The 21,696-nt window shown below is 45.3% G+C and overlaps 1 protein-coding gene across 1 annotated transcript; it reads right to left on the reverse strand.

The window, feature by feature from the left end:
• Positions 1-87: 87 nt before the first annotated feature.
• Positions 88-9,241, reverse strand: LOC103764116 (T-cell surface glycoprotein CD8 alpha chain). The gene is given in 7 exon segments (XM_008930984.3): positions 88-124; positions 6,467-6,497; positions 6,863-6,979; positions 7,480-7,569; positions 8,111-8,476; positions 9,053-9,101; positions 9,104-9,241. Coding segments are annotated over 7 exon segments (828 nt in total).
• Positions 9,242-21,696: the final 12,455 nt, after the last annotated feature.

Consider the following 21,696-nt stretch of genomic DNA (forward strand, 5'->3'; position numbering starts at 1 on the left):
TCCTTGGAGACGGTGCAGTGCAGCTGAGACGATGTTTCTATCTCAACTTGGGAGGCTGGGTCACACTTTGGGGAGGATGTGATGTCATCAGGACCCTCTTGGGTAAAGAGGGGATGCTCGGCATCTGCGGCAAAATGCAGAGGAAAGAAATCCTGAAGAAATTCAGTTCTAGTGTGCAGTTTGGCTCATTTTTCCTGATCATTTCTAAATGGTGCCTCAAGGATTTTGCTTTGATGTCTTCCCTAGAGACCCAGAGTGCTGCTGCTCACGCCTGAGGTAGGATCAGACACCCCAACCTGCTGTCCCCCAGCCCTCTGGGGGTCCACAGCAGCTCCAGCTCCACAGAAGTCACAGACAAGCCTCGTGCTTTGGCTGAAGGTCTCTGGTTGGATTTCTTGCCAGGGATTCTGCCTCCTTCTCTTGAACACACTCAGGGGGTCTCATGTGGATGGCAGAGCCCAGAGTATTATCTTACCCAGCAAGTGAGACACAGATGTTTCATGGCATAGATCCATGTGTATCATTTATCTCAGAGTACACTCATTCCTGACACGCAGCCGGGTTCTTCAGGTGCTCGACTGTTCTCTTTGCAATTCCTTTTTGGTCAATTCTTCTTTGCATTTGGTCTGAAGAGCTGCTTTGTGCAAGGCAGGTGGTCAGTCAGCTGAGCACACTGAGAGTGCTCAATGCCCAAGGGTATGATTTCCTTTTAATTTTGTTTTAACAACTTGTGTTTCTCCCCTGTAACCACAGGGGCTTCCGCCCTGCCCAAAAACCTCTTGTCTGCTTCACCAGAGAGGGCCCTGGTGCTGCCTCTGGGTGACCATTTGTACATGGGGATGGGTGATGCTTCCTGGAGCTCTGCACATACAGTAACAACAGTTTCATCAGACTGTGAGGGACTGGGCTGGTATTTGATGTACATCTTTCTTCCTTGCTTTCCTGATAATTGTTTTTGTGTGTGGTTTGTTTTTTATGAGTCCTTTGAAAAAGAAGCTCCTTTATTTTCCTTAGTCTGTCAGAAAGCAGGTGCTGTTGGCTTCGATGTCATTTGCAATTGGGGCTGGTACTCAGAGCTGAGTTATGGAAAATGGTTTTGGAACTGGGTGTGCTGGATTGGGCATCAAAGCATGTTGGTGAGTGAGGAAAGGTGCTGTCAGGCTGCTGGGGAGTGTGAAGTTCACACTTTCATGAGGCTGTGGTAGTTGTGATGCGCACCTTAAATAGAGCAGGTTTTGACAAAACAAAGAGAAAATACTTTTCATCGGTTAAACAACATTACAAGGATCTGGATCTCAAAATCCCGTCAAGCAAATGTGAACATCAGACTTGAGCTCAATGTCACCGGTTAGTGCTCCAGACACCTCCGGATGAGACATCAAGTGATGCTACTTGTATCGCCTCTGTCTGGTTCTCTACTTGTAAATGGAAAACTTAACAGGCCCCCTTGAGCCTTAGGTGTAAATCCGAGGTGCAGAGCTGGCTGCAGCTGACCTGAACTGGAAGATGAACCTATCATGGAATGGTGTGGAAGAAAGAGCTGGTGAGGGCAAGTCAGTGTTGCTTTGTGGAGCTGTGCTGGGTCAGTGCCTCTGCTGGAGGGTTCCTTGGTGGAGTTGGTGTGGTGGTTTCGAGCAAATGTGTCTTGGATATGTCTGTCCATGAGGTGTTGCTCATTTTTGGGGCATTCTGAGGCATTCTGGGGCAACATGGATCTCAGGCAGTGACTTAAAAAAATAAATGTTTATTTTGGTGCATGCCCCAAGCTGCCTGTTCTGGTTCCCTCAGCCTTCTGACCTTCTGCAGGGGTGGTTGTGCTGGTTGTGTAGCAAAGGCAGAATCACAGCAGTTCAGTGCAGTGTATTGGGTGTATTTCTAACACTACTTAAATTGCAGGGGTTCAGAAATAGAAAAGATCATGTAAGAAGATACAGATGGGTAAGTTTTACCCCTGAGTATCTTAGGATGCACAGCAGTCCATGAACATGTAGTATCTCTCAGAAAATCCGCCGGTGGAGAGCTGGAAATGCTTTTAAATTGAATTCCTTTAAGGATTCCTGCTAACTCAGGGTACCTGTTACAGTGGGACAGAGGAATAATATTTCTACTGACACTTTATATGGAGTTTGCAGCCAGGCTGAATCTGCAGTTTGGGTGTTACATCCCTTTGGTCATTGACAGATTAAAGAACCAAAATCAGAGCCCACCAAAATCTGTGTGTTTCTGCAAAGGCAGAAACAATGATAAAAATTGAAGGTGATGCCTGGCTGTTGTTCAGCAAGTGAGGAGATGAAAGGTGCTGACAGAGTTCAGTGAATGGTCCTGTATTTTTCATAACTTGCTGATACCCAGCAAACAGCCAGGCCCTCAGAGTGAAACCCACCCTCTGAAGAGGGAATGTGCCATACAGGCAGTGCTATTGCAATTGCAGGGACAGTCCTTTCCTTGCAGTGCTGAGAGTGCTGGGAGCTGTCTGGATTCATGGATTTGTGATTGCAGGCTCCAGTTATGTTCAGAGATGAGATTTCAATTTTGGTTTCTTTTATTAAGGTGTCTGTCTGTGCCACCAGAGCTTGAATCAGTAGATAGTGGGGGCAGAGGCAGTGGTGTGATGGTTGGTGTCTGGGTTGGGGATACATGGATGAATGGTAGGTCCTGAAGGTTGTGCTGAGCAGGATGTACCCTTGGGTGCTGAGTGACCTGTGCCCTGCAGAGTGTGGGTTGGAGGATCAATGTGAAGATATGCAGAGGGAGGCAGGAGCCATCCCAGAGCTTAATTCTTTTCTAGATGTTGATTTCCAGTGCAAATGAAGGCTACTGGAAAAAATAACAAGAAACAACTCCCCCCAATCCCTCGCCCTGAAACAAACAAAAAAACCTCAGACCCCAAGATATTCTACTTCCAGTTCCTCATCTGTTGGAAGAGGATTTTGTGTGGGAGTCAGTACCAGACCAGAAGGAGCGTTGCCTGACAGCCTGGGTTACAGGAAGGTGGCGTGATGCAGACCTAAGCTCTTGTGTTGTGTGAAAAACCAGGATAAAGTGACTGAGAACAGCAAGGAAAGAACTGTAGGTTATGGTACCAGCGAGGTAGGGATGTTCCTACCTCTTGGAAACTGTCTTGCAGAAACACTTTGAGTTATGGCTTTTTAAATGAAAACTTTGAGCTCAAACTAATTCAGTAAGAGACTCGGGGACAACCCAATAATAAAATTGATCTCATAGGAGAGAGTGACAAGGTATGAGCTGTTTGTCTGTATGGTAGACCCTTGCTACTTCCTAGCTGAGCACCTGGGGTTTGAGTGGGGCCCCCTTAATAGGTTGAATGTGTCTTAGTGCTTCATGTTATCTGTGAATTCACAGACATTTCCATGTTGAGGCTTTTCTGTGATTTTTTTCTTTATAGTGTGTGTAGATCCTTGTAGTTCTCATTCAGTATCAGCCTGCTATTGTTTAGATGTACTTATCCAGCCTCTAATTTATTTTTTTTTTAATTAAACATTACACTCAAGTAAGTTTGGAAGAACTTCTCTCTCAATTTCCCTCCTTCCCAGCTTGTTTGCAGAGGAGGAGACTATCAAAGAGTTCCTTTCCTTCTGCTTTTCCCAGGTTTTTATCAACCCCATGACAAGAATACCAGAGTACCCTGAGAATCTTTATCTCATCTGCCTTCATAGCACCTTCCTGGGATGGAGGAGTGTTCCTGAGCCCATCAGCAAATCCCTGGGAAGATCCCTTGAGATGATTTTAGGCTATGGTAAGCTGGAAGCTGAACTCTGGAATCCTAAGTCTTAGGCTGTTGTATAAATCACTGGGTTTTCCCTCATCCAAAACTTTCTCAAACTCTCATTTGTTATTTTCATGAAGGATTTTAGCATTTCTGAGGCTAGGAACTAAAGCAAGAAATACACTTCAGTGAATCTGACTAGAATAATTTTATTTTCTGTCTCAGTTCTTGATTTGCAAGTATAACAAGGAAATATTTACATCAAATACAGATTGGAAAAACCAGAACTTAACCATAGTCAATCAACATGTCCCCAAAAAAATCAACATCTTAAATGTCCCACTTAACCAAAACAAGTGACAAACATCTCTTTTTTCTTTCAGAAAGAAAGCAAATCCCATCTTCCTTGCTCAGGCCAAATTCCTGCTGAAATCTGTAGAAGTGGGGCTAGCAGCAGAAGAGGGATAGCATGAGGGAAAACCTTAGCCCCCAGGACTGTAAAAACCTAAAAAATAAGGTCCTTTAATCCATATTTACCTTCTCAGTGCAGCCTTGTATTACAGTAGATGAAACAGGAAAAACCCTAGGAGAGACATGGCACCACAAACAGAGGATGTGTGGAGAGCATTTGTTTCTAAGTCACTGGGTAGCAAAGTCAGGCCCTGGCTGCATTTTAGAAAGAAGTAACACACACTGGAGCAAAGGTCCAGCTTGTATCCTTATTTCTCATCATTTTATCACTGATGCCTGTCAGCATCAGGATTGACCTGGTTCCTTTTTCTGAACCCTGTCACTGGGAATAGAGAGGGCGTTTGGCCTTGGGAATTGATTTGAAAAGCTCCAGTTTTGGAAGGAGCTGTGCTTTAGGGTGCAGTTCCCAGAAACAGTGCTGCTTGTTGTCTGGGTGTCTGTGCTCCATCTTGTCTTTTCCAGTTTGCCAGGGCAGAGGGCATGAGGTGCAGTCACAGTGTAGAGAACGTAGGAGATGGGTTTGTGTGCTGACAGCTCCTGGGAGACGATCCAGAAGCCCAAAGGTGTGGATGCTGCAAGGTGTCAGTTTTTTGTGCCTGGTTTGGTGTGGGGCTTCCCCTGCCCAGGCCTGGAGAGAGAAAAGGGTTTGATTGACTTTGATGGGAAAGGAAGAGAAAGGCAATTAATGTGTGATGAGCTGATGATCTTGTTTAGCCTTGGTCTGCAGCCAGGGACCTGCAAGAGCAGGCTGCAAAGTGCTCTGAAATCTTCTCTGTGCTAATGAAGGATCTGCTGACATTTCAAGTAGTGACAGCCAGCAGAAAGACTTTCTTAAGACACACTGATGATCAATTCTTACACTAATTAAGAAAAAGGGGCTTTTAAAATTTGTCTCTGACTTCTGTTGTAACCCAACCACTCTATCTATACAAAACTGAAGAGCTCTGCAGGTGTTTTTTCTCTGCAGGAACCGAACATCCTGGCAACAGGGATTGAGATAAGTGAAGAATGCAAACATTGTCCTAAGCAAGGCTGCCTGAAGAGCTCTTTGTTATCATTTCTCCCTTGGAAAGGCAGACAAGAATCAGAAGAGTACTGGCTATAATAAATATCCGCCATAACAATGACAGGCTGTTCCCTTTTTCAGACAGGTAAAAAAAATGCCTTCTGTCTTAAAAAAGATTACCTTTCTTACTATAAGCCCCATGGATGTATAACAAAGAACATGAATTTATCTGATTTAAAAGATGCTTTAATTTGCAAAGAATGAGGCTCCAGAGCTGTGAACATGCTGTCCCAAACTTTCTTGGCAACCCATCTTTTCCAAGCACTAGCCCAGCACTGGCTACCTGGAGCAGTAGTAGGGATTTCTTGGTGGGTCCCTTGCCACAAGCCCCAGGATGCCCAAGGCTTGCAAAACTGCAGAAGTGGTTTCCTGCAGAGCAGGGGAGGTGAAGAAACCTGCTGCAGGGAGGTCTTTTTGCAGAAGGATAATGCACGTGGGCAAAAGCATTTCTTTTTCCAAACTGGCAAATTGCAATTCTCCTTGTGATGGAGTTTTCCTTGTGACTCAGGATGATGGGTGGGTTGAGGTGGCAGGAGGGAAAGCATAAAAAAAAGTGTTCCTGAGTGCATAGAAACTGGGTTACTTTTAAGTCTGTTCCTGTCTGCAGTGCTGTTTCTCAGGAAAGTCATCCAAGTTTGCAGCAGCCTCTCTGCTGCTGTTCCTTAGTGCCTGTAGGGGAAATGGAGGCTTGAAGCCGTGGTGATGTTGGTCCAAAATGGTTCAGAGGGGGATTTGGGATGCAATAACTTGCATCTAATCCATGGGCACACCTGAATGTCCAGTGATGAAATCAAATGAATGGTTTGGGGAGGGTAAGGAATGAAATACAGTCACCTCCAGGTTCAAGTTTGGAGTGGTGCATTGGGAGCACAGAAATGTGGTTAGTTATGAGCATTATGTGATGTGCAAAGTTTTTGGGCTACCACAAGCCCCTCCTGTCTTTCTGGCTTGTGTCTACTGCAGTGTCAGGGCTCCGTGATTTGAATTACATAAAAATAAAAAAAAAAAGCAAACAAAACCCCCAAACAAAACCATGGGAGAAGAGAACTTCTGTCTTCGTTTTGCCTTTTAGTCATTACACAGACCCCTCCCATCAGGTGAAGAATTTTTAGGTTGCTTTTGGGCCCCTGCCTGCTCTATCACCTGAAACTGAGATGCTGCCAAATTTAAGAGAAAAACACCAATGCCTGTCACTTACTAACCTTTTACACCTGCATCTTCGTCTTCTGGTTCCTAAAATAAGAAAGAAAATAAGTAAGGAAGTGTTTTAGTTCAAAGCTACCGAGTCACAGCTCAGTAAAGAAACACTGCAGTGAGGTAGTGCTGATGTTCCCCAGCAGCTGATATCTTTGAGACTAATGATGGATAAACCAGGCTTATTTTGTAGGAAATCCATGCCAGGCAGTGGTGCTGCAGCTCATGTTCCCACAGTAATGCACTTGAATATTTTGATCAATTAAAATGTGAGGTGACTAGCAGTAGCAGGGTCAGCCTGGGAACCCTGAGGGTGAATTATTTCTGTTGGCTGTCCCCAGGGACTTTGGCACATTGCTGAAAATCCCTCAGCAGCATCTACAGGGGGTAGTGCTGAGTCTTACGTTGACAGAGTGTGATGGTGACGGCCAGGGCGATGAGGAGCAGGAGGCAGGCACCTGCCAAGGGAACCCAGATGAGAAGATCACAGAAGAAATTCAGCTCATTCTCTGTGCTGGTCTCTGCAGGAATGGAGAAGAGGAAAGGTTCGTGAGGTGCTCACAGCTGGTGTTAAGGCCAGTTCTGCTGGAGCCAAGGGAGATGCCAAGGGCCCTGCCTGGCGTTCCACGAGGCTGGTGGTGAGGCAGAGGGCTTCCCCTGGGCCTGCAGGGATGTTCTTCATCAGTGCTGCTGCTCTCAGCATTTTCCTGGGCATTTGAGGGAGGACACATAGCCACACGTTTTCTTGTGTCTCCTGATGAGAGTAAAACCAGCCCTAGCCCCCAAGGCTCTTCCCTTCCTTCCCCTCAGCCCAGCATGCCCAGGCATGCTCATACTCTTAACCTTATCCTAAGCCTTTCCTAGCTGGGATGAAACGTCAGAGTTTAATCCTTCCAACTCTGATAAAGCTCCATGGATTTTCAGTCTCTTCCTGTCCCAAAATGCCTGCACCATCCCCCTCAGTATCAGTGGACCAGAGCCCAGCTCTTCCCCTCTCCCTCCCTCCCTCCCTCCAGATTACCTGGATCTGATGTCTCCAGGAAGGGATCCTTTTTGGCGATGTCATGCTGGGTGGTGGGTCTTGTTGTGGTGGGTGCCACTGTGGTGGTGACTATGAGTGAAAACAGATGAATTCAGCATGTAGGCAAATACAATAAAAAAAGCTCTCTCCTGCCCTTCTGCTCTCCTACCCCTGCCAGGGTATGGATGCTTCTGTATTCAGCTCCATGGGGACTTCACAGATCCAATTTTAGATTGGGACTCCTCCAAGGAGGGGCTCCCAGGAGCCAGTAAGGAGCTGTAGCCTCCTTATTTCTTGCTGTCTGCCACCATCCTCATAAGCACCCTGAGTTTTGGGACCTATGTGAGGTGAGGAAGGAGGGGTAGTGCTGGACTTTGTTTTGATGTTATCTCTTCAGAGCCATGTGTAGGATGGAGAACTGGGGATGGGGAAGTGATGCTGGGTCTGCCCAATCATCTTTGGGCAGGAGCAATACCATGAGGAGAGATGGCAAGCAGGGAACCTTCAGCAGGAGCAGTGGGTTGGTCACAAGATGTTTTGGGGTTTGTGGGAGAGAAGACTGCTTAAAAAAGGCACAGGCAGGAGGGCTTTTTGGCAGAGCTAAGCAATGTTGGGTGGAGATGTTGCTCACCTGGGAAGAAGGCAGGCAGGCCAGGGCTGAAGTACAGCATTTGGTTGATATTCATGAGGCAGAAATAATTCCCCTCATGCTGCTGTGTGAAAGACTTCACTACCAACCGATAGATAGTGTTGTCTTTGCTGGCCTCGAAGCGTGCGGATGTTCTCTGACTACCCTTGAAGGTGACTCGGGATAGGGAAGAGATGAAGACAATGAAGTGAAGGGTCCCATTCTTGTCCTGGTGGACCCAGAACATGCCACTGTCCTTCTTGTCAGTCTGACACTCCAGTTCCAGCCGCTGTCCCACCCGGAGCTGGGTGATTCTGTTGCGAAACCTGATCTTCATCTCATACATCTGGCCATGGATTCCGGGACAGCCTGGAGGAGAGAAATCCTTGCTGGAACTGCTTGGGAAGAGCCAATGGTCCCTCTGGGAAAAAGCTCCTGCTCTGTCCACGGGATGGAAGTACAAATGCAAAGGGAGAACCATGGTGTCTGGATGACTGGAAGGTTTAGTTGGAATCCTTGCTGGGATTGTGCATGGAGGGTGCTCATCAATCAGCCATGTGGGCTTTACAGATGGGTGCTGCCCTCCCAGCTGCCTTTTCAGGGATGTTACTCCTTCCCAGATTATCTGAAATGAATCTCTAAAAGCACTGATTGCTAAGCCCCCTTTTTCCCCCTTTCTCCTTCCCCTCCATAACCACCTGTATGACCAGGCTCCCTTCCTGGTGCTCGTGCTGCTGCAGCCACCCCTCCGGCTGCCCTTCGCTGGCTGAGGGGATGCCGCCTTTCCCTCCACAATTACTGACCACATCTCAAAGTCAGCTTTTTTGGTTTACTCCCACCCCCCACCCCCCTTTTAACTGTTTAACCCAATTTCTTGGATTTGGTGGAAGAAGGGCCCATGTCCTTCCTGATAAAGGGGCTGCTCCACCCTGTATCCATACTCACAGAGTCCCAGAGCGAGCAGGAGGAGCAGGACAGGAGACCCGTCCATCTTCTGCTGGGGGTGTCTGTCCTTGGAGACGGTGCAGTGCAGCTGAGATGATCGTTCTCTCTTGACTTTGGAGGCTGCATCTCACTTTGGGGAGGATGTGATGTCATCAAGACCCTCTTGGGCAAAGAGACGGTGCTCGGCATCTGCGGCAAAATGCAGCGCAAAAAAAGATTTCTGAAGAAATTAAATTCTAGGTTGAAATTTGGGCTCTTTTATCCTTCTCTGTTCTTACTCAAGGCTTTTGCCTCCATGAATTCCCTAGAGATCCCGAGGGCTGCTGCTCATGCCTGAGGTAGGATCAGACACCCCAGCCTGCTGTCCCCCAGCCCTCTGGGGATCCACAGCAGCTCTAGCTCCACAGAAGTCACGGACAAGTCCCATCCTTTGGCTGAAGGCCTCAGGTTGTGTTTCTTGACAGGGATTCTGCATCCTTCCCTTAAGCACACTCAGAGGGTCTCATGTGGATGGCAGAGCCCAGAGTATTATCATACCCAGCGAGACACAGGTGTTTCATGGCATATATATACATATCATTTATCTCCAAGCACACGTGTTGCTGGCACACAGATGGTTTCTTCAGGTGTTTAATTGTTCTCTTTGCAATTCTTTGGTCAATCCATCTCTGCAATTGCTCAGCAAAAGCCACTTTGAGCAAGGCAGGTGGTCTGTCAGCTGAACATACCAAGAGCGCCCTGGGGTATGCTTTGCTTTTTCTTTGTTTTAACAACTTGTGGTTCTCTTCTCTAACCACAGGGTCTTCCGCCCTGCCCAGAAAACTCTTGTATGCATCAACAGAGAGGGCCCTTCCTGCTGCCTCTGGGTGACCACTGGCACATGGGGATGGGTGATGCTTCCTGGAGCTCTGCACATACAGTAAGAATAGTTTCTCCAGATTGCGAGCAGCTGGGCTGGTGTTGGATTTATTTCTTTCTTCCAGGCTATCCTGTTGCTTGGGGTTTTTTTTGTGTGAGGTTTGGTTTTTCTATTACCCCTTAGCAAAGAAAGCCTTTTAATCCTGTGTCTGTCAGACAACAGGTGCTGCTGACTTTGATGTTGCTGTTGGGACTGCTACTCAGAGCTGAGCTATGGACAATGGTTTAGGAACTGGGTTTATTTCACTGGGCTTCAAAGCCTGCTGAGTGAAGAAAGCTGCTGTTAGCCTGCTGAGATGTGTGAAATTCATACTTTCATGAGGCTGTGGTAGTTGTGGTGTCTACTTGAAATAGTAGATTTTGACAAAATAAAGGGTGAACAGGTTTCATACCTTAAATAACATTACAAGGATCTGGATCTCAAAATCCTGTCAAGCAAATGTGAACATCAGACTTGAGCCAAATGACAACTTTTAGTGCTCCAGCCACCTCCGGATGAGACATCAAGTGATGCTACTTGCACAGGCTCATTCTGGTTCAGTGGGCAGTTTATTTACCTGATTCTAACTACGGTTCATCTTCTCTTTATAATGGGATAAGCTGTTCTTGGGAAGTGCCCATCCTCACAGGCTGATGGAGGAATGTCAACAAGGAACTGAACTAGGGGCCTGCCTTGTAGTTGAATAGAGTCGAGTCTCATGCTTTCTTGGGTGCTGAAGTGAGCTGGTTCCTGCCATCCATTGGGATTGTTGTTTGAGTCCTCCCCTCTCCATCACTATTACAACTCAGTGGCAGAAAATTGTATTTCAAAAGCATTTTCAAAAGCACAACCCTCTGGAGACCAAAATAGGAAAATTCCTCATTCCCCGTTTTTTAGTTTGGTTCAGATGGAAGTGAATGTGTTGGTAAATGAGTATGGTTCAAAAATTTGTCAAGACTAGGTTCTCACTCTGCTGTAGAGCATGGATTCTTCACTACAGTGTATAGCGCATGTCCTCGGAGGTGTGGTGATGGATGTGCTGGGAGAATTTGTACAATGAAAGGATCCTCCAGGAAGGGCTACTTCCTTTCTCAGTAGGGATATCTCACTTCTTTCTTGTCTCTGATAAATGATGAATTTTACTATGAATCAGTCCGTGGTACCAAAGCGGCACCCAGGGATTCCCCTCCTGTGCATAGAGGAGACCTCGGTCCTTGTTGCTCACGGTTTGAGCTGGTTTCCATGCAAGGCCACCATTTCCTCTGTCACATTCATGCTTTGCATCACAGCTCAGAGACTTTCTTTTTCTCTTCATACACTTATTAGCTGAAGCACTTTGTGGCTCACCAGTACACAGAAGATATCACCAGTCCCTCCCTGCCTCTTCTGACGCTTTCCCATTGTGCTGGGCAAGGGTGATGTTGGGGACTCACAGCAGATGGCTTTGGGGGAAGCTGCTCCTTTCTGCCACCTGCAACACTCTGGTAATGAATATACCCTTTAAAGGCAAGGCAAAAACTCGCTGTCAGTGGAGAGATATAGCTGCAAGAGGGCTGTCACACATCTACAATGCTGTTTCTATTTCACACAGGAACAAATAAGAAAAATTAAAGCAGTTGCAGTGGCAATTATTTGATTAAGGAAGGCTCCAGGACACTCGCAGGGCCTCCAGAAAAAAGCTCTACTTTAAAATCAACACTTGTAGAAACAATTTAGGTCAGTTCATGTAAGCTTAACACTGATGACCAATTCCAAAACTTGGAGGAGAAGGTGGTTAATCAGATTAATTAAGAAATCTCCTTGTCTTTAGCAAGCCCCGACTTGGCTGTTTGTTCTCTAGACAGCATTTTACAATAGATTGTTTAACTGAGGACCTAAGCCAAATCAGTGAACACCAGCATTAATAACATGTTTTATTAAAAATTTGTGTTGTAGTGCCTCAGTTATCATATGACTAAGGAAGAAGAAAAAAACACTCGGACAACCAGTTACTTCTGCAGAGCATCATATAAGAGAAGTCAGGAGAACAGACAGGTTGATTAGACAGTAAAGGATAATTTCTTTTTTCTCCCAAACTTACCAATAAGTTTCATTTTACTCATAGCTAAGGTTGCAGGGCTCTGAGAACTCCAACCTAAGGTGCTTGTGACTAAGGTTTATCTTTATATACTAAGGCCAACCTAGGTCTTTGTTTAATTAATGTCAAATAATTAGCAGAAGAAGAAAGGAACAAGGAGAAAAGAGAGAAAATCATGCAGGGACAAGACAGAGCAAGAGGGATCCATCTGATTTTGAACCAGGCTTGGCAGGAGACGAATTTAGGATTCCTTCTCTGTGCTTGCTTACACCCATTTGACAGAGAGGGCACGGGAAATGAGAGGGAGCTGGAGGAGATGCTGAGTTTTGGATATGTTTGACTTCTTAGTCATTTGGTGGAACGATCTCAGGGACTTTTTCAAGGGGTAAGAAACTCTTCAGTTTCTTGGTGTCAGTAATACCAGACATCACGTGGTGTCCCTCAGGACATGGGAGTCGCGCTGCGACGGCCGGTGAACACAGAAGGGCCCCAAAATGACTGTGCTCTGTCAGGTCCATTGTTCTGCTGCCCATAGTGCTCCACAAGGATGTCCAATTGCCAAGCAATGATGCTGCATGTGCTGTTTGATTCCTGCAAGTGATCAGTGATGGTAACTCAGGAGGTGACACTGGACTGTGTTTGCCGCAGCACTGCTGACTCTTCCTGTTGTAAACCTTTGAAGGATTGCATTGAAACTTTCCATTCCTCTTTCACAAGGAGGAATGGAAAATTTTAATGAAGATTTCAAAATTTAATCGCAAATCATGAGCTTTTTTTTTTTGTTTCCTTCAAACAGAGGAAAAAATAAAATGTTGAGACTCCAGCACACGGTCCTTCCGGTGTGAAGTGAAGCTGTGGTTTATGAGCAACTTGCTACCCCCCCTTTTTCTTTGCAAAGCTTGCAGAATGTCAAGTGAAACTGTCACACAACAGATACTCACACTCTGTGTTTCCACTGCAGCCATGTGTTTCCAGTTCAGTGGTCAGTACTGCCCACTCTTCTGGGTACTCTCACATGTACACGTCACACAGCTTAAAATCCAGAATGCAAACCACAAACATTCCTGTGCTCCCACCTCTTTGTGGTGTAGCCCTTTAACTGATCACTGCGCTGAAAATCTCCATAATGTTGGTACCTCAGCTGGAAGTGTGCTAGAAAAAGTCCTGGATGTGTTATGAGTTTTCCTTGCAGAGGCTTCCCACGCCTTCTCTTTTGATGCTGCAGAGCTCCTTTGTGCAGGCATTCGGTAAATCAGCAATTTGTGATGGCACCTTTTGGGCATTGGGTGAGCCCCAGCTGGAGTTAACAGTGGACAGGCTGGTTTTCTGCTGCTCCAATCTCCAAAATACCACAGAGATTCAGTCCAGAACTGCAAAAGACCTAAAGTTTTTCTAACTGTATATAGACTTCCCTTAAGAAAACAAAAATCATCTGTTTGAGTTCAGTGTATAATATTTTTGTCTGAACAGTTCCAGTAGTCTTTACTCAGTGAACTGGGCTCATCTTCTCCTTTCCAATTTCCAGAATTGAATTTCTGTTGGGTTCAAGGCACTGTTTGATTGTTGTCCTCCGATTTCAGCCCCTTCCAGGGTCTCATAGCCTTGGTGTTATCCCCACAGCCTTGGGAGCTGATTTCTCCTGTCACCATCAATCCAGAGTCTTGTAATGTCCTTCCTTGCTGCTCACTAACCTTCTTCCCTGAAGACCTTGGGCTGGAAATTCTGGTGGAGATAACTCAGGGAGTTTCTGGGTCCATCTGTGTGGTGCAGGAGGACTTTCCCAGAGAAGTGTTTTGCTGTGCATCTTTACTGTTAAAACCTTTGAGAAGGAAATTCAGTTTCCATAGCAGAATGGAGGAAGGGTTCCTGCTGGCCGTGCTGGCACTACGGAAACCCAAGACTTGCTTGAGATTACTTGCTTTGTCCATTTTGTGGTCCTGCTAAGAACATTTGCTGGCTCATACAATTTATTTCTACTCAATTTTGCATTTATTTGAAAAGAAACCCCAACCCCTGCTGTTGAATTAGACCTGTAAGATGCAACTCTGAGCCATAACACCTTATTCAAAAGGGACAGAGGGGAGGAGGGATGGCTGCATCAAAGGGCAGCAGCTGGATCTTTCAGAGACTGGGTAATACAGGGGCAGGAGAAATTTGGAGTAGGTGATTGTGAAGTGATCCACTCAAGGAAACCAGTCCTGGCTTTCCTATAAAATCAGGAGTCAAATTCAGAGGTGAAAATTTGGGTTAAGACAAGTACTACAGTGGGAACATCAACACATTGCCCATCAGGAAAAGCAAATAGGATGTTACCAGGTAGGAATGAAATGGGGTATAAAACAGAGAATACAGACAGCTTTGTCATTGTATGGTCCAGTGGTCCAGTCCATGGCCAATGCATGGTCCAATGCAATGTACAAACCCTTGAATGCTGTGTCTTGGTATCACCCTTCATGTCACAGAGAGGACTCAAAAAAGAAGTAGTAGAACAAGAAAAGGTTCAGAGCAGGGAAAAATGTAGGATCAGAGGTCTGGGATGGGTTTTGCGTGGCAGACTAGGATTCTTTGGTCTGAAAAAATTATTTAAGTGACTAAACACTAAAGGTCTCCAGAACTGTGAGTGACTGGGAGAGAGTGGAGAGGGATTGATTATTCCCTGCCTTTTCCAGTACAGACAGTAAGGGGCAGCAGATGATGTTGGTGAGGCTGAAAGCAAACGAAGTCATTCTTCACCCAGTGATGTCCCCAACAAAGGACACTGGGGAGGCAGAGCCTGGGGAAGCGCTTGGAAGAGAAATTCACTGTGGATTACTCAATAGACAGCAACAGGCTCAGGAAATCTATTTAGTTAAAAATAGACTGAATATTAAAGGAGAGCATCATATATGATTGTCTTGTCATTATTCCTCAGCTATTTGCTCACAGCCAATGTTGGAGACAGAAAAGTTGTCTGGATGAACCTTTGCTCTGAACCAAACCAGTCATTTTTATATTCTTAACTGTGAGATCTCATTTCAATGTGTCACGTTAAGGAAGCCATTTGTTACAAATCTCCACATCCATTTCCTCTGAAACACTATTAATTTTTCAATTATCTCATTCTTTAATGCAGAACACTTACATTTCCCTTAGCTGTTGACCCTGCACAAGGACATTTATCTCAAAAATGGATCCTGCAGTTCTCCACAGCTGTCCCAACATCTCTGTCCTCTGCACTGTGGATAGTGAGAGAAAAAGGGCAGGGTCCAACTCTTCCATGTGGTTACCACTGCATAGAGAAAGAAACTGTATTCTGGGTGTGCAGGATACAGGAGGTACACACACATGAACTGCCTGTGGCTTTCCAACCTGTGTATCCATTTTGTGTGAGCTGGAAGACAATCAGTAGGAGATGGTTTGAGCTTCATGTGGCTCCAGCCTTTCAACACCTGGCCCTGTAGGGCCTGTGTCCATGTCCCTCTGTGCTTGTGGTGGGACAGAGCTCTTTCCACAGCCCTTTGGGACTCTCCCTTGCTCACTTTACAGCCAACAGGGGCACAGGGAAGGGAAAAGGGGTTGTATCATCAGCTCTGCATGGCGTGTCCACCCATAAATGGCACCACTGAGGATGCTTATGACCATCTTTAGTACATCACTCCCCTTCATCCCCCCACAGGGAGCACTGGAGCAATTCCATGGTTAGCTGGGACCTCAAGCAAGACACCTTTGGTGTTGGGAGCAGACAGAGAAGGAAGGTGAGTTCTTCCTTTCTCTATTTTACACTCCAGGGCATCCTGGATTTCTCAACCTTGGAAGAGGAATAAGGGCTGAGGAATAATGTTTGACCCTGGGCAACTACCTCAATTTGTGTGCCAGCTTCAGTAAAATAAGGAGAGACCCAGGTTTGGGGACCAGGGGAGGGAATATACAATCCCTGTCCCCAGGAATATTTTGTCTCCACTGTTTTTGAAGAGACTGATAGGAAATATCCCAACCTGAATTTTGCATTCAGTATTGATGTTAAGGCATAATGTTTTGAAGCCCCGCAGCTGGGTGTCGGTGCAGCCCTGCACCTCTCCCTGAGACATCAGCTAGCAAGTTGACCTCGTGCTTGTGCTGGACAAGGATTGCACCTTGAGCTTTGCTGAGGAACAACAGCAGTTCTGCCTGTGACCCTGCCCCCAGCAGCTCAGCATCTCCTCCCTGGTGTACCTGCAGAGAATTCAGATTTTGACAGGACAAAGGGAAATGGACCCAGGTTGAGCCAAGGGAGGTTCAGGTCGGATAGTAGGAAAAATTTCTTCACTGAAGGAGTGGTTAAGAATTGGAATGGGCTGCCCAGGGCAGTGGTGGAGTCACCATCACTGGTAGTGTTCCAAAAACAAGTAGACGTGGAACTTTGTGATGCGGTATTGAGATATTCAGTTGAAGGTTGGACTCGAGGATCTTGGAGGTTTTTTCCAACCTAAGCGATTCTATTATTCTCTTGTGATATATAAATAATTGTGATTCGTGAAACAAATGGGTGATTATATCAAAATAAAACAAACGGATTGTAAAACTTAATTATACCCCCATAAAGAAATAAAACAGACTCTTACAAGGTCAAGAGGCCTAAAACCTCCTTACTATCCTAAGAATAAAATATAGTAGAACCTTAAATCTTTAGGCATCTGTTCGTCCAAGAATGCATGAATTATGACTGGTTGTAGAGATAACCCTTTCAGCTTTAGCTGTAAGAAAACCCATATATTAAATACTTAGCAAAACCCTGTAGAATGTATATGTATATGATATAATTAATATGCATGAAGTAGCTAAGATAAATACTAAATGTACCCTGTAGTAGGAGTGTGCAGATTTGGGAAACTGGTCCCATTTCTGTCACCCAGCCGGCTGCTTGCTTTTACCATATAATAAACCATTATTCGAAACTTATAGAAACTCGAGACTTTGTTTATCACACTCTGATTGTATGATTGTTTGATGCTATGATTCTCTGGCACGGTGGGACTCGGCTGTGGATTCTGCCGTGGGCCGTGCTGCCCTGGGGAAGAGCAGCGTGCATCCAGAACGCCGTGCCTGCCCCCGGGGGCAGCTGCCCACCACCGCGGTTTTGTGCCGCGCTTCATGCTGCCTGCACAGCCCGCAGCCCCGGCTGGCGGCGCTGGGAGGGAGCAACAGGGTGTATGGTGGGTGAAATCCGCGCAGCTCTGGGGACAGAGATGTCTCTTGAGCCACAGCCCTCCTCCCTGCTCAGCCCTGCGGGGAGGGAGGGTGGGTGCACGCCGTGTGTGGGTGCCCGACCTCCTGGCTGGATGTTTTAACCAGCAGCAGGGAAGAGGAGCAGAAAAACCGACGTGGCTTGCACGTGGGGCAGGGTAAGGCTCTCTGCGCCGTGCTCGCAGCGTGGAGGAAGGGGTGGGATGGGACATGGGGCTCGCTGCAGCAGGAAGGGTGCCCGTGGTTGGCACCAGCTTGTGGGCTCATCACAGAATCACAGAACTGTTTAGGATGGAAAGGACCTTTAAGAACATCGAGTCCCAACCTTAACCCAGCAGTGCCAAGGCCACTGCTAAAACATGTCCCCAAGTGGCACATTTACACATCTTTTAAATTCCTCAACCACTGCCCTGGGCAGCTTGTTCCAGTGCCTGACAACACTTTTGCTGAAGAAATATTTCCTAATATCCAAACTAAACTTCTCCTGGGACAACTTCAGGCTGTTTCCTCTTGTCCTCACTTTTCTTTGGAAGTGTCCATTGCTCCCCATGCTCTACACAGGGAAATCCAGAATTCTTTAGTGTTTCCTGGCAAAGCTCAAGCCCTTGAAAAAGTGCTGCAAAATTTCTCCTGCAGGCACTCAAGATTTCTGCAGGACCATTTTTTATCCTGCCTGATGCAGAAGCTCAGTCCAGGGCAAGACAAAATTTAGCTGTTTCTCATTGCCTGAGCCAAAAAAAGCCAAGGAGACAAACTCATAAGTGCCTGTGTCAGCTGGGCTGCCTGAGGGCTCCCAGCCCTCCAAGGAGCTTCTGGAAGAGATGGAGAGGGCTTTGCCATCTGAACAGGTTTCCTCTTCATGCTGACTGCAAGCTGGGTGATTAATCTTCGGGGTTTGGAGATTTTACGCTACAAGAACTAAATAAGTTTGTTGTGTGAGATCCCCGTTGCAACAGCACACAGATATGTTGTACCTGGCAGAGAAAAACTTCTGAGCTGATGTCATCACTGGGACTTTTTTTTTGGAGTGCTTCTTATCTGGTTTTAATTTATTAGCTAGCTCAGAAGGAGCAAATAGTAATAATGATATTCTCTCTTTTGAAAGTGTGATGCAGCCCCCTTTCATGCACATGTATATCTTAAAGGCTAAATGAGAAGTCGAAGTTCAGCAGAAAGAAAACGAACATCTACGGGAGGAATATTAAGGCTCCTGTCATCTTGCAAACATTTAAAGCAGGGATGAGTTTTGTTTCATGAGAAAGAACCCCTGGTGTATGAACTCAAATTTACCTTTCCTGTAGCAAAGCAGTAGAGAAGCAAAATACACACTTTATGTAAATTTATTTTTAACTTGGTCTGATATGTGTTCCAGTTAAAGAAATGCTGGAATAACAAATATTTGTTTATAATCCCACAGAAGCTGCAGATCTCACCCTGAGTGCACATACTATAGATGTATTGATATACACAAGTATTTATTATTTATTTCAGCAAATAATATGTAATTTAATAACCAGAAATAATATTAAATATTAATATTAGAATAATATTAAAGAAAACATTTCTGATTTCTATAAACCAGAAACTTAACACATTGTTATTTTTAGTTTATTGAATAAAATGCAATGAAGTCCAGAAAAACAGGGGCAAGAAGCACTTAATGCTGCCTGACAGTAGTTTTTTTCCCCAGTGGTTTTTTTGGGGTTTATTTGCAGCTTCTGGGAAACATCTGATTTTACACGGTGACAGAAAAAGACATTTAGAAATTCCCATTTAACAGATCTGATCTGGATGCTTAAAGTCCTGCTGTGGCTCCATTTCTCCTGCCAGGAGGATGTATTAAATAAGTGGCTACTCTGCACGGAGCTGTTCTGGCCAAGGATAAATCTGAAGGAATTTAAACAGCGCCCATGGATAATGTATCTCCTTTCCTTTTGCACGGATTTCAGGTTTAACCATTTGTTAGAGATGTTTTTCAACCTCTTCTTTAGTGTGCCTCACTCAGCTGTGTTTATGACTCTGCAAAATTAATTTTTTTATATGTTAAGAGCTTTAAAATCAGAGGTAACTTCACTCTCCTATCACTAGCTTGTTTTCAATTGAATGTTTTCAATTGAACCTGATTTTATTTACTTTTTTGCATCATAAAAACACAGACCATCCACATAAAAATGACCAGGCACCTTAAAAGAATAAAAAAAAAATTGAGTACTTCCAATGTTAGATCAACAACTAAAATATTCTGTAAAGACTGGCAATTTTATAGAAATGCATTTATAGAAGTTTGACAAAAACATGAAGACTATTTACTGCAATGCTTGAAATACCTGTATTTCTGCTCTGTATCTTTGTCCTTTGAATATTTTAATGCTCTCAAGATGTGCACTGTTTATTGAGAGAGTAACTGGAATTTTTTTATAATATAGAATATATATTTTTTCTGTATTCTCTATATATTTTCTATATATTATTTATTCTATATAGAACATATATGCAGTGTGTTCTAAGAACAGATGTGATATACACACTATACAATGTAAAAGAAATAGCAATAATAACAACAGACTATTGCACCATGTAATTTTTGACCTCCTTTACAATTTCTTGCCCAATAATTCGTGGGCATGAGCACAACACAGGTAATGTTTTATGCTTGAACCCATAGATCTGCAAAACCCTCCTTGTCCTATGCAAAAACCTTTCTTCTTTGTCCAAATTTTGTGGTGTCTCCTCTTGTCATTTCAGATGACATAGTTTATTTACTGCTGAAGTGAGGGTTTGGCGTTGTATATAAAATTCCATTATTTTCCCTTCCAGGTATGGATGTTCCTTGCTGCAGGAAGGAGGGTGACAGTGGGAGACAGGAGAAGGCTGATCCATCCTTAGAAGGAAACAAGGAATAAACTGGGGACCCTCATTTGCCAGGACATCATGGCTGAAGCGATGCCATGACAGGCACTGCCATCACCTCTCTTTCTCTCTCTCCATGGATCCAGGGATTATGCCATTGGCAGAGATGCGCAGAAATACTTTCCCATTAGTTTTCACGATGGAAGCATCCCTTTGCCCCATATGCTACAACATAATGTGGCATCCCTGACCCTTGACTGGCATCATCAATGTACTCTCAGCATAGAAGGTGCAGATATCAGGGGACTGAGCTAATTTTCTCACGCATAAAAGCATCTTTTTATTATTGTTTCTGTTGCTTGCTGATGTATGCTCTGGGAAAAAGTCTGTGAAATGGGAGGTGTTTTTATTCCATTGGCTCTCGCAGTTGTGAAACCTGCAACTAAAACCTCTCCCAGGTTCACTGACTAAAACACCCTATTGATGATTATAGAAATTACTAGCATTTTTTTCATCATTTCTATTGGTAAACTGCCCAAACCTGTGTTTCAACAGGCCCAGCATCATCCTTGGCTGTTGCTGTCCTCTCTTGTTTTTACTGCACACATATGATGTGGCATCTGGGTGGGTTTTTTTTGTTTGTTTGTTTTTTCCCCCCCAAATTACAAAGGAATAATGAAGCCTAGTTGGGGAATTCAGACATGGAGCAAATTCTTTGCTTCGGATGGACAGAGAGCTGAGGGGTAAATCCCTATTCTTTGAGCAGGTGTTACTGGAGTAGGGATGAGTGGCTGAAGTCTATCAAGACAGCATGGTGCTGTCTTGGTGGGTTCCAGCGAGGGTCAGACATTGTGGGGATGTCCTGACCAGGGAGATGGTGGAAGGAGGAGTGGACTGGCCAGGGCTACCCCTGAGGCTGCTCACCTTCCTGTGGGAGAGGAGGATTGAGGTGTGCAGCCTGCCTTTTGCTGCCCAGACCCAGCCCTGCCTGCTTGGCCATGGGAGGCCATCTCCTGTGCTGGCTGAGAGGTGGGAGAGCTGAGGAAGGTATAGACATAAGGGTCAGGACACCTCAAGCGTGGGAAACAGAACTGGGATTTCAAAAGCAGCTGCAGGCAGAGGGAAAAACCCTGTTTTTGAAAGAATAAACCTTTGCCCGTGGGAAGTTTCAAAGGGGTTTTCTTACAGCTCTCTTGTAAAAAATATGTATCAGAAAAAACATCTGCTGCTGGGACGAAGCTCTGTGCACTACTTTCAGGGTAGGAAATGAAGGGTTTAGTTCATCTGAGCTCTCACAGAGGACAAACTCTGATGTACTGGAATCAGAGATGCTCAGAGCCCCCTCCTTGCAGCATCTGTGGTGGGATGGGGCGTGGGGCCAATGTCCCCTGTGTCCATCATCTGGGTGGTCTGAGAGCTTGGGTGAGTGTCACAGCCTTGGAAAGCTGGCTCAGCATGGTCCACTGCTGGCTTTATTGCTGCATCATGTGGGGCAAGCATCCACAGCCAGGCTTGAGACCAAGCTATCCAGCAAAATCATGATTAAAGTAGAAAGTGGCAGCTCCAGGTGGCTGGGTGGGAGGGGAGGGGATGCTGCTCTTCCACTGTGATGCTTTA

Source organism: Manacus vitellinus, unplaced genomic scaffold (genome assembly GCF_001715985.3).
Source record: "Manacus vitellinus isolate BGI_N305 unplaced genomic scaffold, ASM171598v3 scaffold_98_pilon, whole genome shotgun sequence".
Taxonomy (NCBI): domain Eukaryota; kingdom Metazoa; phylum Chordata; class Aves; order Passeriformes; family Pipridae; genus Manacus; species Manacus vitellinus.